This window comes from Symphalangus syndactylus, chromosome 23, assembly GCF_028878055.3.
Source record: "Symphalangus syndactylus isolate Jambi chromosome 23, NHGRI_mSymSyn1-v2.1_pri, whole genome shotgun sequence".
In the NCBI taxonomy this organism is placed as follows: domain Eukaryota; kingdom Metazoa; phylum Chordata; class Mammalia; order Primates; family Hylobatidae; genus Symphalangus; species Symphalangus syndactylus.
The window spans coordinates 13,700,919-13,718,185 of record NC_072445.2 but is presented as its reverse complement, the minus strand read 5'-3'; the positions used below and the strand labels follow the sequence as shown (position 1 = coordinate 13,718,185).

The following is a 17,267-nucleotide window of genomic DNA, read 5'->3' as shown; positions in this document are numbered from 1 at the left end:
GCATATGATGTTACTTCTCTGCTCAGAACCCTTCAGTGGCTCCACATTTCACTCAGAGAAAAAGCCAGCTCCTTGTGATGGCCTAGAAGGAACTCTGGCTTCCTAGGCCTGGGCCTCGTGCAGTCCATTTGTTTTAATGCTCAGCGGTTGCTGCCTTGAAATTCTTAACAATTTTATCTTTGAACGTATGTTTTGTAAGTGAAGTCCTGTGAGACAACAAAGCATAAACCTGAACAGGGGAGATCTGTGGAGCAGCAGCACACACAAGTGGTTATGCTCCAGCAGCAGTTTGTGCGCAGGCAGGCTCAGGCACAGAGCAGCATCCACGCGATAGCATTTGGCCCGCTGTATACACCTCAGAGCAGTCCAGGATACCATGGGGACCCCAGCAGGAGGGTATCCTGGAACCTGGACCCAGATTGGCAGTAGCGGCTGTGGCGGCATGAGCAGAAGTGGCAGTGTGGCCATGCCAGAGCAGGGCTTCCCGTGGGGGCTGGACCAGGACTTGCCTAGGAGGTGGCTATCCTGTAGGTACCAGAGCCAATCTCTTTGTCCTGAGTGTCTGAACAGAAACTTTTGGAGCTCAGGCAGCAAACTTGACCAGTAAATTATTACAAAATTAAAGTGTGCATGTTAACATCGCAATAAAACATATCAAGAAGTTGTTAGAATTCTTCAGAATTTAGAATTACCAGTTTTGAAAACTGCTGCAACTTTGTAAGGCAAATATCTACAGGCTTAGAAATAAAAATTAAATTTAAAGGCTGGGTGTGGTGGCTCACACCTCTAATCCCAGCACTTTGGGAGGCTGAGGCAGGCAGATCACCTGAGGTCAGGAGTTCAAGACCAGCTTGGCCCTGTCTCTACTAAAAAATACAAAAGTTAGCCAGGCGTGGTGGCATGCGCCTGTAGTCCCAGCTACTCGGGAGGTTGAGGCATGAGAATGGCTTGAACTGGGAGGCAGAAGTTGCAGTGAGCCGAGATCGTGCCACTGCACTCCAGCCTGGGTGACACAGAACAAGACTCCATCTCAAAAAAAAAAAAAAAAATTAAAATTATGGATACCATTTTCATGTGAAACTTCAGATGAACCAATTATTAATAAGACAATTTTGAAGTTAATTTTTTTCTTGTAATAGTAACAATGAGGGAATGCATACGCAGGTGTTTTGAATTATGAACTTACCATGAAGCTTCTTTCAGTTTCTTGTTCAACCTCCACAAGTGACAGGAAATATCATAGGAAACATTAAAATGCACTGTATATGTTTACATTTAAAACAAAATTCAAACTTCCATGAAACTGATTTGCATGTAGGGTTAAATGTTTTTAGAAAAATTAGTTTGCAAGAATCATCAGCTTGAACATACTAAAACTTACATTTTGAAGTAATTTACAGAAATTTACCTTAATGTTGTCACAGTTTATAAAATACTCTTAGTTCTAGTGATAACTGAGCTCAACCAAAAGATCTTTCTCCAAATTGAAAGTTAGCAAGAATTATAGAAAGAATGAATAAGACCTACTATTTAATAGCACAACTATAGTCAATGTGTGACTATAGTCAATAATAACTTAAATATACATTTTAAAATAATTAAATGAGTGTAATTGGATTATTTGTAATACAAAGGATAAATGCTTGAGAGGATGTATGCCCATTCTTCATGATGTGATCATTATGCATTGCATGGCTGTATAGCCATATGTATCGCCTTAAATATTTACACCTACTATGGACCCACAAAAATTAAAAAGCTAAAAAATAAAAATGAAATCAGAAAAAATGATTTGTGAGCTTGCATGTATCAAAAATAATTGACTTTGCTTTCAATTATATCCATTGAAAATGAAGTTGCTAAAAATATAAACTTCAATGATCAAATAAATGAATGTGTAGAAAAGTAAGCGAGGAAATGTGTGTGATCAGTCAAGATATATTAATAAAGTATTATTGTTTTTATGTTGTATAAAATTATAGCATCAACATATTATATTTTTGCAATTTGGAAATTTATCCCTTACTCATTTATTATTATTCCTCTAATTATAAGTTATCCCTGTATTACAAACACTAAAATGTTTTTAAGGGAAAAAGTTTTATATTTTGGTACCTTTAACAGCACTTTTCCTCTACTTTTTCAACAAGGGGCCCTGCGTTTTCATTGTGCACTGGGCTCTGCAACAGTTTAGCCAGCCCTGCCAAAAAGGCCTGCTTCCATGATCCACTTCCCCGTTGTAAACAAAGGGGACCTTACCTTATGGTTTTGTTTTATTTTTCTAATAGTCTCCCTTTTGCTTACTCTGCTTCAGCTTTTAACATTCCGGAAACCTCTAGCCTTAAGGCTTTTTCCCTGGCTGTTGTCTGTGTCTGGAATGCTCTTTCCCCATATACGCAGATAGCTCACGCTGTCACCTCTTTAAAGTCTTTGTTCAAATGATACCTTCTTAGTGAGGCCCATTCTGACCAGGCTACTAAAAACTGCAGCCCATCCCTGCCCCAACCACCATGGCATTCCTCACTCCCCTACCTGATGCCACTTTTTTTTCATAGCACTTATCATCTTCTAATATATAATTTACTTATGTGCTATGTCTATTGTACATTACCTGTCTCCTCTGCTAGAATGCAAGCTTCACAAGTACAGGGATCTTTTTGTTTTCTTCACTAATGATTCCCAGTCACATACAACAGTGCCAGCCCATAGTAAATACCCAGTAAATATGTGTGGAATGAAGCCTGAAACTATCAGTTAGACATGCAGCTGCTATGCAAGCCAAAATTATTCACATAACTGCAAGGTGTTATTCCTTGTTGTGCAATAGGCAAATTAGGTTCTTGATTCCTCAAATTATTTGCAGCTACTGCTTTTGTATTTCCATTGATTTTAATTAATGAAAATTCCCGTTATGGAGCCGTGCACTGAATGCGTGCTCATTAACTAGTGTTGTTTATGTAATTGTAGCATATTTAGAGCCATGAAAAGCTTTCAGAGTGCTAAAAACTTCGTTATAAAAGCTAAAGCAGTTGTAAAATAAGAAAACCCCAGTGGCTGAATTCTTTATTTGCTTGTTAAGAATATTTATTTCTTAGGAAACCCTATTTTGCCTCAATCTAAATGAAAATAGAAGTACCGTATATTTTCACTTGGGAGTGTCTGTATTTTCACTCTGAGTTTCGGTGCCTAGCCAATTGTGTCAGGAATTATTCTTATTCATAAATAAAATATTCTTCATCTATGGCTCTGTCGAGATTGAAATGTATATGTACTAACTTGTATTCACGCTCAAGCACTAGAATCTTTGGCAATCAGTATTTCTTTTTCTTATAATTTAAGTTTTGTTTACTTTATCATAAGAACACCACATTTTCTTCTTACTGAGACAAAAATCAGGATTAATGTTACAACTAGGAAGTATCCTTTTTAAATAAAATAACAAACTTCTTTTGTATGATACTTTTTAAAAAATGGAATTGCTTCTTTAATGGGAGAAATTGTGCTGAAAGCTGCTATGCTATGTTTATGTATCTGGTACAGGAAGTATTTCTATCAGTACATGAAAATCTGGATTTCCAAGGAAGCCACAAGAATAATGTAACATTTAAGTAGCAAGCCAAAGTTATTTTCTAAATGTTGATATGTAAAAACTGAATTAGCTTCTTGAAAAATAATTAGAAGGATGAAAATCATGGCAATAATCTCATATCTATATTAGATGAAGTCATGCTGCAAAGATTTCCCAATTTCCATGTGATATTAATAATTATATGAGTAATAGTATATGAGTAAACAGTGTAAGGTGCTAAGGAGATGTTAAGATAGATATTGAAAAGTTGTTGATTCTGTAGTTTCCCAATCTGTTTTATCCTTAATATTCCGGTGAACTTGTTAGGTCACATAGAAAAATGATCAGTCTAGGCCAGGTACGGTGGCTCATGCCTGTAATCCTAGCACTTTGAGAGGCCAAGGCAGGTGGATCACCTGAGGTCAGGAGTTTGAGACCAGCCTGGCCAACACAAAGAAACCCTGTCTCTACTAAAAATACAAAAAAAGATTAGCCGAGTACGTGGCGTGTGCCTGTGATCCCAGCTGCTTGGGAGGCTGAGGCAAGAGAATCACTTGAACCTGGGAGGCAGAGGTCGCAGTGAGCGGAGATCATGCCACTGCACTGCAGCCTGGCAAACAGAGCAAGACTCTGTCTCAAAAAAAAAAAAAAGAAAGGAAAAAGAAAACCGGTTAGTCTGGTATTAGTCTTCAGATCTTTTTCAATGACAACAGATGGAAACCCCCTGCAAAAGGGAATTTATTGGCTTACATAACTAGGAAGTCTAGAAATATGTTGACTTCAATCTCAGTTTCCTCCATGTGGCCGACAGCACCAACTTGATAGGCTTATGAACCACCACCCTCAACACAGGACATTGTCCTTTCTACGAGCTTCAGTAGAATTTCCACATGAGGATTCTGGAGTCACATCCCCATCCCCAGATCAATCACTGTCACTTTGATTACCGTGGCTTCCTCAACCTGATTGTCAGTCCTTTCTGCACCATTTGAAAATAGGGAGAGGTTTCGCCAAAGGACAGAAGTCGGTGATGCCAGAGAAGAGAGATAAGAAAACAAACTGGGCAGATAAACTTCCGCTTTGGGTTAATAGGAAAAGTAAACAAACCCAAATCAATTAGAAGGTACCTAGGAGATATTTCAGGGTTGAGGACTTTTAGAGATGACTATAGAAAATAAAAAGAGTGGGGCTTGCTCACATTTGGCTGCGCCTGTGGCATCTAACAATTGTTTCTTTTTTCTAATTCTGCCGTCTGTCTAACCATGGGAGGTCTACAGATACCTATACATTTTGGGTTGATTGTAGTTATACTAGATTTAAGAAAGAGCTAACATGAGCTAGGTTCCTACTATGTTTCAGGCTGTGAATACTTTGAGATGTGTGTGTGTGTGTGTGTGTCCGGTATTTACACTGGACACACACACACAAACTTGGAGATACACACACATACACAATATCTCAAAGTATTTACAGCCTGACACGTAGTCGGAGCCTAGTGCATGTTAGCTCTTTTATAACATACATATTTATATATTATATACTGTACACACACACACACACATTCTAGTTAAATCCATGAGGCGTAGATTCATCTGTGAAGAAAAACTTAAGACAATAGTGACTTAAAGTCATAAGCACTTACTATTTCACATACAAGAAACCTGCAGGTGGGCAGTCCAAGGCTGTATTGGCAGCTTCCTGGTCACTAGGGACTCAAGCTCCTTCTCCCTTGCTGTTGCACCATCTTTATCACATCACCTTGTGATACAGGATGGCTGCTTGAACTCCAGCTCAATTACGTACCTTCTAGGCAACAGAAAGGAAAAAGTGGGAAAAGAAGTTTGGAGCCCCTCATTTTTAAAGAGAATCTTTAGTACTATTATTTTTAAATTTTAGATTCAGGGGTACATGTGCAGGTGTATAACATGGGTATATTACGTGGTTCTGAGGTTTGGGCTTCTAATAATCCCATTGCCCACGTAGTGAACATAGTACCCAACAGGTAGATTTTCAACTCTTGTTCCTCTTCCTCCTTCCTCCCCTCCACTCCCCCTTTTTGGAATCCCCAGTGTTTATTGTTCCCATCTTGGTGTCATTGTTTACTCAATGCTAGCTCCCACTTATACATGAGAACATGTGGCATTTGATTTTCTGTTTCTGTGTTAACTCACTTAGGATAATGCTGCTGCAAAGGACATGGTTTCATTCTTTTTTATGACTGTGCGGTATTCCATGGTGTATATATACCACATTTTCTTTATCCAGTCCACTGTTGATGGGCACCTGTGTTGATTCCATGTCTTTGCTATTGTGAATAGTGTTGTGATGAGCATACGAGTGGGGGTGTCTTTTTGGTAGAAGGATTTGTTTTCTTTTGAGTATATACCCAGTATTGGGTTTTCTGGGTCTAAAGGTCATTCTATTTTTAGTTCTTTGAGAAATCTCCAAATTGCTTTCCACAGGGGCTGAAGTAATTTGCATTCCCATGAACAGTGTAGAAAGATTCCCCTTTCTCGGCAACCTTGACAACATCTGTTATTTTCTGACTTTTTAATAATAGCAATTCTGACTGGTGTGAGATGATATTCCATTGTAGTTTTGGTTTGCATCACTCTGATGATTAGTAATGTTGAGCATTTTTTATGTTGGTTGGCCATTTGTATATCTTCTTTTGAGAAGTGTTTGTTCTTTGTCCACTTTTCAATGTGGTTGTTTGTGTTTTTCTTATTGATTTGTTTAAGTTCCTTATAGATTCTGGATACTAGTCCTTTGTCAGATGCATAGTTTACAGATATTTTCTTCCACTCTGTGGGTTGTCTTTTTGCCCTGTTGATAGTTTCTTTTGCTTTGCAGAAGCTCTTTAGTTCAATTGTCAATTTTTGTTTTTGTTGCATTTGCTCTTGAGAACTTAAGTTATAAATTCCTTGCCAAGGCCAGTGTCTTGAAGGGTATTTCCTAGGTTTTCTTTCAGAAATTTTATCGTTTGAGGCCTTTCATTTGAGTTTTTAGTCTACTGAGTTAATTTTTGTATATGGTGAGAGGTAGGAGTCCAGTTTCATTCTTTTTCATATGGTTAGCCAGTTTTCCCAGCACCGTTTATTCAATAGGGTATCCTTTCCCCATTGTTTATTTTTGTTAACTTTGCCAAAAATCAGTTGGTTGTAGGTGTGCAGCTTTATTTCAGGAGTTTCTATTATGTTCCATTGTCTTATGTGTCTGTTTTTGTAATAGTACTATGCTTTTTTGATTACTGTAGCCTTGTAGTATAGTTTGAAGTTGGGTAATGTGATACCTCTGGCTTTATTCTTTTTTCTTAGGATTGTTTTGACTCTTTGAGCTTGTTTTTGGTTCCATATAAATTTTAGGATAGTTTTTTTCTAATTCTGTGAAAAATGATGTTGGTAATTTAATAGGAAAAGTGTTGAATTATTCCATTGCTTTGGGCAGTATGGACATTTTAGTAATATTGATTCTTCCAATCCATGAACATAGAATACTTTTCGATTTGTTTGTATCATCTATGATTTCTTTCAGCAGCGTCTTGTCGTTCTTCTTGTAGAGATATTTACCTCCTTTGCTAAATCTAGTGCTAGGTATTAGGTATTTTTTTGGTGCGTGTGGCTATTATAAATGGGATTGCATTCTTGATTTGGTTCTCAGCTTGAATGTTATTGGTGTATAGGAATGATAGTGATTTTGTATATTGATTTATGTATCCTGAGACTTTGCTGAAGTCATTTATCAGGTCTAGGAGACTTTCGGCAGAATCCTTAAGGTTTTCTAGGTATAGAAACATATCATCAGTGAAGAAATAATTTGACTTCTTCTTTTTCTATTTGGATGCCTTTTATTTCTTTCTCTTGCCTGACTGTTCTGGGTAGGACTTCCAGTCCTATGTTGAGTGGAGTAGTGAGAGTGGACATCCTTGCCTTGTTGCAGTTCTTAAGGGGAATGCTTCCAGCTTTTGCCCATTCAGTATGACGTTGGCTGTAGGTTTGTCATAGATGGCTTTTATTATTTTGAGGTATTCTTTTGATGCCTCATTTGTTGAGGGGTTTTTACCATGAAGGGATATTGGATTTTATTTAATGCTTTTTCCATATCTATTGAGATGATCATATGGTTTTTGTTTTTAATTCTACCTGATGAATCACATTTATTGATTTGTGTATGTTGAATCATCTTTGCATCCCAGGAATAAGATCCAACTGATCATGGTGAATTAACTTTTTGATGTACTGCTGGATTTGGTTTGCTGGTATTTTCTTGAGGATTTTTGCAATCTATGTTCCTTAGGGATATTGGCTTATAGTTTTCTTTTTTGTTGTGTCTTTGCCAGATTTTGGTATCAGGATGATGCTGGTTTCATAGAATGAGTTAGGAAGGAGTCCTTCCTCCTAAATTTTTTGGAATAGTTTTAGTAGAAATGGCACCAGCTCTTCTTTGTACATCTGGCAAAATTCTCCTATAAATCCTTCTGGCTCAGGACTCTTTTTGGTTGGTAGATTTTTTTAATTACTGATTCCATTTTGGAACTCGTTATTAGTCTTTTCAAGATTTCTGTTTCTTCCTGTTTCAGTCTTGGGAGATTGTGTGTTTCTAGGATTTATCTATTTTCTCTAGATTTTCTAGTTTATGTGCATAGAGATCTTCATAGTAGTCCCTGAGGACCTTTTTAAAGATAATTATTGACAGTTACACACACCACATAGAGCTCATTAGCCATAACTTAGTCACATGGCAATACCAAGCTGTAAGTGAGTCAGGGAAATATAATTATTTTAGTTGGGCGACAGTGTACCCAATTAAAATCTGGGGTTTGGTTACTAGAGAAGGAGAGAATAACTATTGGGAGGCAGCCAGGCATCTCTCCTTCACACTTTATCTCCTAAGATATGCATCAAACATTAGTTATTGAGCTGGAAGACCTTGTGACTTGAGTTAGGAAAGTCTTAATATCTCTGGATTTGTGCTACTGTGGTGCCCTTAATAGCTCTCTTCCTTTCCTTGTTTAAGGCCTCAATCAGATGAGCTAAAAAAAGTGGCTCCTAGAGGATATTCTCATAGTCCCAACTTCCCAGGGGCATATGCATACATTGATCTGGGCAGTGCAGCTGTACGCCAATTCCATGTGTGACCACTAGTGACTCATGTGCCCTTTCATTACCACCTAAGTGAATCTGTTCTTCCTTAAGGGAATTGATAGAAGAGAGTTGTTTATGATAGTTATATTTTTGATGCTGAGAGGCTACTTCATTTCTATCCTAACTAGCAGGTGCATTGTTATATGACTTTTAAAAGTGAGGCTTTGTACATTAAGTACAGTATACTCTTCTCTAATAAAAAAAATATGGAGGATAACTCTTCTGTTTCTTCTCATGTATTACAAATCCTTCAAGGACCAGTAAGAGTACAGTAGGGTTGTATATTAATTAGCCATGAGTAAATTTATTAAAGTGTAGGTATGGTAAAAATGTTTCTCCTTAGAAATTACTTGACAAAATAAGTAATGAATGGAGGCTCAGAAATATCTCAATGATATTTCTATCATATATATATGATAAATATATTTCATCATTCTATCATAGTTTCAGCTTATTGAGAAAGTGCTTGGCAACTTACCTGATGTTATCAAACTAAGATTAGAAGTACCAGCCACAAGTGCAAAGCTTCCACCATGTAATTCTTCCTGTGCATGATTCTGAATATCTATTATAGTGACCTCAAACAAAACCAGTCTGCACAGTGTGTCCATGTGACCATCATGTTATGAAAAGAATGGCAATATATACTTTGGGGAAAGTTAGGTGATTGTTTAAAAGTGAGCACAGAAAAGCTGATTTTCTTTAGTTTTAAGTTTGAGCTTTTGTTGGTTTTTTGCTCTACCAAAATATTGGAAGATAGAAATGAGAAGAATCAGGGCAGGGGAGACAGGTTTGTTTGCAAGTTCTTTATTGACCAGGTTGAGATGTTCTGAGGACAATGACTTACGTTTTTTCTCTAACACTAAAGAGTTATTTCCTGAATGCTGAAGAATCTATGTTTTTGTTTTTGTTTTGAAACGGAGTCTCACTCTGTCGCCAGGCTGGAGTGCAGTGGCGCAATCTCAGCCCACTGCAAGGTCCGCCTCCCAGGTTCAAGTGAAGAAATCTATGTTTTTATCTGGAGTAGTATCTTCCAAATGTTTTCCCTTGTATTGTTAATTAACACATGTTAGTCTTGGTTTGTGCCTTTTGGTTTGTTTTTGATTTTTAATAGAAATGTATCCTGTATTCTGTTAAATTGGCCACGGTGTTACATGGTGACTGTAAGAAGTGAGAATTCCTGTCTTATTTTCTATCTCAGTCCTGCAGGAACTGGATCAACCCAGCAAGTCTGCAGTTCCCAAGGTCTTCAGGATGAGGCACCAGTGCAGTTATATAGTATTTTCCCCCAAAGTGGCATGTTTTAAACCGACAGATTTTCAATGTTCCATTTGATGCTAATATTTTCTTCTAACAATAGCTTTTCTCTTAATTATGCATTTTACTTATGTAAACATGTTTTTCTCATAAAAACTTAAATAGTCATTTTGCTTTTTATTAATGGAATCACCACCAAGCAATCTTTATAAGATTGTCACTTATATGGCTACATTAAATAACACAGTTCTGTTTTCATACATAGAAATTCTAATAATATAAAAAATTATATAGCAAAAAACATTGAAACATTTATACATGAAAAGCTTGAGTCACAGAAACCTAGGGTTGAAAGGAACTTCAAGGTCTTTGGCCTTCCTCCAAGAAATATAACTTACAAAAGTGAGCAGAAGTTTTGATATATTCACTTGCCCTTAGGCTCTTAATTTAACTCCACACTGAGCATTTTCGACACTGACTTTTTTTGAGAAAGGTTATCATAAGGGAGCTTTTCCCTTTCTGCTACCTCAAATGCATCTATCTTTTTGCTTAGCCTCTCTTCCTTTCCTCTTCTCTCAGAAATATTTCTCTTTACTATCCTTACTACATGGAGCTTTGTTTCCGGCTAAGTTTGCTTCTTTCAGAAGTTTATCTCCTAATTCAGTACCAACCAACAAGGTTGCCAGATTTAGGAACTGAAAAATACAGGACACCCAGTTAAATGTGAATTTCAGATAAATGGTGAACACATTTTTAGTATAAATATGTCCCAAATGTTGCATGGGTCATACCCATAAAATTATTCATTGTTTCTCTGAAATTCAAATTTAACTGTATTTTATTGGACAACCCTATGTAAAACCCTTATCCCTGCGACCTTGTCTGTAAATTTCCTTTGCTGAAGTTCACATCTCCATCAGTGGACTGAACTATGCAGAGGACCCTCTTCTGTGGCTGCATTTTCCTCTGCCTGCAGCCATTTCCATCTGGATCCTGCTCTGTTCTCCCTATGTTGGTTTCTCAGCTTACCTGCAGTCCCCCATTGGCCACTCTTCTTGAGCACTCTCCTATTGGTGGCACAGCAGTGTTTATTATGCTTGACACTCCTAGGTTACCTTGAGTCCTCCCTTACTCTTGTCCTAGCCAATAACAAGTCCTGTTCATTCTTCTTCCACAGGGGGGATCTTTCCCTCCTTCCCTCCTCATCTTTCCCTCCCCTTCCCCTTCTCCCTCCTGTCTGTCCCTGCTTGTCTGTTCCCTACACTGCCCTCATTCAGGTTTCTGCCCACCCGCTTGCCCACCCAGCCTCCTGCTCTAGATGCTCCCTGTCCAGGCCATCTTGCACTGCCTGGTTAATCATTCAGAATATTGTACCAATTCTACTCTTTCCCTCCTTCGGTGACTTACTATTGTCGGCAGAATGAAGTACAAGTTCCTTATTCAAGGCCTCATATGCGGGAACTTTCCAGAATTGTCCTCTTCCTATTTCCCTAGTGCCATTGACATCATTACTTTGCATCAGTGCCTATCACCCCTTCAGATACTCTCACTCGTTCACTATATTATTGAAAACTCCCTTCAGGAAGTTTTAAATTATGTAATCATTTGGCATACAGATAAAAGGAATCATTATTTTAGTTTATATCACTGTGTTAGTAAATTTTATATAGTTTATCCTAATAAAATTTAATAATATTCACATTATATAAATAGCAAGAAATGTTTTGACTTTTCCCTATTTAACAAATGACACACACTTTCTTGTATTTGAATTAATTAGATAATTAAAAATGTGATTTTTAAATAAAATTTAAAATGGCATCTTTCATTATGTTTGGCTTCATAACCAAATGTATACTGAAATGTACATTATTGTTAACCTATATTGACTGGGTGCGATGGTTCACACCTGAAGTTTTTAATCCTGGCACTTTTAGAGGCTGAGGTGGAAAGATTGCCTGAGCCCAGGAGTTCAAGACCAGCCTGGGCAACATAGCAAGACACGGTCTCCACAAAAATTTTAAAAATTAGCTGAGCATGGAGGTGCGTGCCTGTGGGTCCAGTTACTTGGGAGGTTGAGTGGGGAGGATCCTTGAGTCCAGGAGGTCAAGACTGCAGTGATGCAGTGAGCCATGTTTGTGCCACTGCACTAGCCTGCGTGACAGAGTGAGACCCTGGCCCTCCGAAAAAAAAAGAAAAACAAAAAACAAAATAAATTATATGACAGCAGAATTCATGGCTGACCTGATGTTTGTTAATTCTTGCATTTTGCATTTTTATTTATTATTGTTATGATTATTACTATTTTTTGAGAAAGGTTCTTACCCTGTTAGCCAGGCTGGAGTGCAGTGGTGTGACCAGGGCTCATTGCAGCCTCAGCCTCCCCAGGTTTAGGCGATCCTCCCACATCAGCCTTCTAAGTAGCTGGGACCACAGGCACGCACCACCACACTCAGCTAATTTTCATATTTGTTGTAGAGACAGGGTTTCACTATGTTGCCCAGGCTTGCCTGGAACTCCTGGGTTCAAGCAATTTGGCCTCCCAAAGTGCTGGGATTTCAGGCATGAGCCACCGCACCCAGCTGCATTTTGCATTTTTAAATCAAATCTCAAATCAACTAATATATTTTCATATTTGTTATATTTCTTTTCTCTTTTCTTTTCTTTTCTTTCCTTGTCTTTTCTTTTTTTTGCAGATAGTGTCTCACACTGTCACCAGGCTGGAGTGCAGGGATGCAATCATAGTTCACTGCAGCCTCGAACTCCTGGGCTCCAGTGATCCTCCCACTTTAGCCTCCCAAATAACTGGGACTACAAATAAAAAATTATCCAGATGTGGTAGCGCACACTGGGCTAACTTTTTATTTTTCATAGAGATGGAGTCTCACTATGCTACCCAGGCTGGATTGACATTATATTTCTAAGTGTTGAGCTAAGAAAGTGGATTGCAGGTTGCTATTTCTAAGAATTTTCTACAGTGAATATCCTTCAGACTTAGATCATCTTTATTCACAATAAATAAAAAGCCAGATTGTATACAGTTCTCCACTTCCTCCTCATGACTCTCCATTTGTTTTTATTGCACAAGCCCAAGGCTCTGGGGAATATGTCTCGGAGGTGTACCTTACCACACTTCTCTTTGTGGGTTTGGCTTGGTTACAAAATACTGTGGCAGCTTCTTGGGAAATCTGAGAAAGGCTACTACTCGTTCCTGTAGTACTTCTTTTCTCATTCTTTTCTTCTGGGCCATAATATATTGAATAAACAATGAGTTCCTGGCTGATATCTATCAAATGAAAATAGGATTCTATTCATGTGAACTTCTGTCTCGGTGCATTTATCCTCACAACTGGTACTGATTAATATGATGTAATTACATTCATTACAGCGATATATATTTGGCAAAAGCAAGATGTTTAGTCATCAGGTGGTTCCCCGTACAGTGAAGTACTTGAGTGGGATCTCTTCATTTGCCCTGCCGTGAAGAGATCTCCTGTCTTCCCTTCTCCATCCGCTGTCTGTCCTGGTAGGCTGACCTGTGTGGGCTCAGTAACCTGCTTCCTGCCCTCTGGCCTCCCAGTGGGGTCAGCCAATGGGAAACCCCAGCAGGAGATCAGAGGGGAGGGCAGTGAACTCAAAATATGTTTCCCCCTTGCATTCTCCCCTGCAAGGTCACCCTGGATTGGCAGTTTCTCCAGACTGAAGATCGGTTCCTTCTCAAGACCACCTATTCTGTAGAACTTTCTCACTCCTTTTGGATTCCAGTAACCTTTCAGTCCTATGGGGGTTAGCAAATCTACTGCTAGCCCCAGGTTTCAGCACTATTCTTTGTGGTTCCCCTGTATACACACACACATCTTTGTCACAAGACCCTCTATGAATGGAGTATGCCTTCTATTTCCTATTGGGGTCCTTGTTGATATAGTGCTTTACGTGGAGTAATTAAATAATCCTCTCAACTAGAAAACTATCCTCATTCTATGGAAAAGGAAAGTGCAGCACAGCTACACTCAATGACCTGCAAAGGTTGCGTGGCTAATATGTGATAAAGCCAGGATTTGAGCCCAGAAAGTCTGGCTGCAGCCTACGTGATTTTAACCTAAGTATGATAATATGTATAACACAGTTATTACATTGTTGCTATAGGAATACTTATGCTAACAAACTGTATTAAAATTAATCATGTTGATGACAGATAAGGTTGATCACCCAAATTATCATTCTTCCCCACCTAGCCCTTTCATCTGCATACTTCAAAAGATGCTGATTATTTTTTCCCTTTTACCCAGGAAAGGATGAAAGAATGATGTTCTTTGATGTTAAGGAATAAGAAGTTCAAATTTTACTTATTACTTTCAGCCCTTTTAGAGAACAATTCTTCGCCAAGTATTCTCTTTAAAATATGAAATCTCAAAGTCTCAAATTTAGCTTCTTTCTTTTCTTAAGAGCCCGATATTGGGCGTTAGTATTCATTTCTCAGAATGACCTAGTTTCTACATAATTTTGGTCCTGTCCATTCATTCCCAGAACTGGTGTAGTCATCATTTTGTTGTCTGCTTTGTGTTGGGGGATGTGTCTTCTTCTGCCCTGCCCCCTACTTTCACCACTCATTATTCATTGTTCATTGTCTTCCATATTTATCTGTGGTGTAACCGGTCACATTTTCCATCCTCTTGTGCTTGTGTTGTGGCGCTGCCATTGAATGCAGCTGCAGTATGTTGATTCTGGACTCTAGGTATCCTGGGTTGCTACAGAATACTGCTTCTAGATGACTTACTTGGCAGCTGAAATTTCTTCCAACACAGCAGCCTCCTAAAGTGTAGCTTCATTTCTTCATGCTAAAATACTAAAAATAAAAAACCAGCCCTGTTCTTTATTTTGGGATCTTTGGATCATTAAAATGTCATAGAGAGTAGCCTATAATTATACTGGTCTCAGGTATACACTAGCTTTAAAAATGCAATTGGTTTCTAGGAGCTCAAAGAAGAAAAAAACATGCATTAATGATTCAGGTGTTCTTATTGTTAAAAAGAGTACAATAGAATGAGTGGTTTAGGTCTTGGGTGGTTATTCTATAGTGAAGGTCCTGGTTTTGACAAATTTGTTCACAGTCATTTTTTTCTAATGTGGGGGGTTAGGTTATGAGAGAAAGCGAGGGTTTCTTTGCAGTTCACTCTGCTTGCCTGGAATCCCATTTGATATTACCATGGGCTAAAACTGCCAAACTAGGGAATTTGGCCAGAAAATCGCATCTGTGAACACAAGCAATCATTTATATTTTCTCAAACTACTTACCTTGGTGTTGTATTTAAGACTTATTCTGAAATAAACTATAGCTATAAGACTATAAGAGAAAGCTGCTTATTAAAAAGTTTCCATTTTGCCATGTGATTGGCATAATTAGCATCTTTTCCATCAAATGTTTTTGCATAGAGAAAGTATATTTTAAGTGCATTTTCAAAGGTTTGTTAAAATAAAAGGGGCAATTCTGGTTGCATCTGTTTTTCAAGGCAAATTGCCAAAAAAAGATCAATGTGGTAGTGCCTTTTGTTTAAAAAAGCATTTTACAAACATTTGAAATCCAGACAGATCTATTAAGCTAAACACCTTACAAAATATGATTTATTCAATTGTCCTGGCAAAGACTTAAGAAGATGTCATGTTGAGTTCTTTTGTTTATTTTCATCAAAAGACTCTTTCATCTGCCATCCAAATAAGAAGATATATTTATGTACAGAGATGGTTTAAAATCCAACCCTCATTATGAAAGAATAAAATTTCAAAACAAGTCATTAAAAATCAATTAAAACAAAAGTAGATTTATGCAGCAGGTTTTTGCATTGTATTCATTAAAAACTTCAGTATCTGTGAGTTTAATTTGCTACAAAGGAAAAGTAAATAAAGAGATTGCCCAAACAGAGGGGAAAATAGGAGTAGAAGTTTTTCTAGAGCGTTGGAAAGTTGGAGGGGCTATGACCATTCAACCATCAGTTCTGTCTGCTGGCAACTACTGTGCCCCATGTGGGGTTGGACCCATGGTCAAGAAACACCATTTAAGCCTTCCATTTCTTTTCCTGGTTAAATTTCTCCTCTGGTTAAACTCGATCATCCACCTACTCTATCTCTATGGCTGGGCTGCTGAATATTGCTGGAGTAAAATATTAACTCAGATGATTGAACTCACTATAGACTCATGCCTGCATATTTCAAATGGGCACTCAGTGCAGCCTTACAGTCCTAATTCCCTTCTCTGGTATGTTCACCTTCTCACTGTCAGAGATGACTGTTTCCCAATTTGATTCTTCTCAAACTTCCTACTTTCCCTTCCCTTGCTCTCACTTTCAGCTTCCTCATACTTCGCTGAGTAAATAGACCCAACCGATCAAGTACAGCCCCATTCTCCCACATCATATCTGCCAGCCTGCATCTGCACCGAATTCCTTGGCCTCCCTGCTGTTACTGTAGTCAGAGCTCTACTGTCTCTGCCAAAGGCCAGTCTTCCATTTGCTTCCTAAGGCCTTGTTGTCTTGCCATCTCAAGTATATTGCACTTGCAGTTTTCTTCTTTCCACAGCATCGCTGATTTTTCCAACTCTATGAGATCATTCTCATCAGTACATTCTAGTATCTGCTCTCTTAAAATAAAACAATGACCTTCATTTACTCGCATCCCTTCTAGCTATTTCCCATTTCTGTGCTCCCCTTTTCCACAAAAACTACCTGAAAAGAGTTGTCTGTCCTCTTGCCTGTACTTCACTTCCCATTTATTTCTGGACCTTCTCCAACTGGGCTTCTGTCTTCTCTGCCCTGCTGAGACTGCCCTTGCTTGTTAATTAGTGATGTTCATGTTGCCTGAAAGCATGGTCATGTGCCCATTCTTGTCCTACTTGATCTTTAAGCAGCATTTGACAGGGCTAAATTTCTTCCTCCTCCTCTTTAAAATACTTGTTTACTCGTAATTTTCTTTTTTTTTTTTTTTTTTTCGAGACAGAGTTTCACTCTTACACCCAGGCTGGAGTGAAGTGGTCCAATCTCGGCTCACTGCAACCTCCGTCCCCCAGGTTCAAGTGATTCGCCTGCCTCAGCCTCCAGAGTAGCTGGGATTACAGGCACCTGCCACCACTCCCAGCTAATTTTTGTGTTTTTTTTTTTTTTGAGACAGAGTTTTGCTCTTGTTGCCCAGGCTGGAGTGCAATGGCGCGATCTCGGCTCACTGCAACCTCCGCCTCCCGGGTTCAAGTGAGTCTCTTGCCTCAGCCTGCCGAGTGGCTGGGATTACAGGCATGTGTCACCACGCCT

At 38.5% G+C, this 17,267-nt stretch overlaps 1 protein-coding gene across 4 annotated transcripts in view; it reads left to right on the top strand.

The window, feature by feature from the left end:
* The window catches only part of KIF6 (kinesin family member 6), a 381,205-nt gene that overhangs the window by 23,973 nt on the left and 339,965 nt on the right, over positions 1-17,267 (top strand). The window contains exon 4 of one of the 4 annotated variants that reach the window (XM_055263867.2): positions 9,914-11,795. The exons of the other annotated variants lie outside the window; for them this stretch is intronic. Within the exon in view, the coding sequence (XP_055119842.1) occupies positions 9,914-10,019 (106 nt within the window). The 3' untranslated portion in view covers positions 10,020-11,795. Of the gene's footprint in view, positions 1-9,913; positions 11,796-17,267 lie in introns of those variants that run through there. 4 annotated transcript variants of the gene reach the window in all.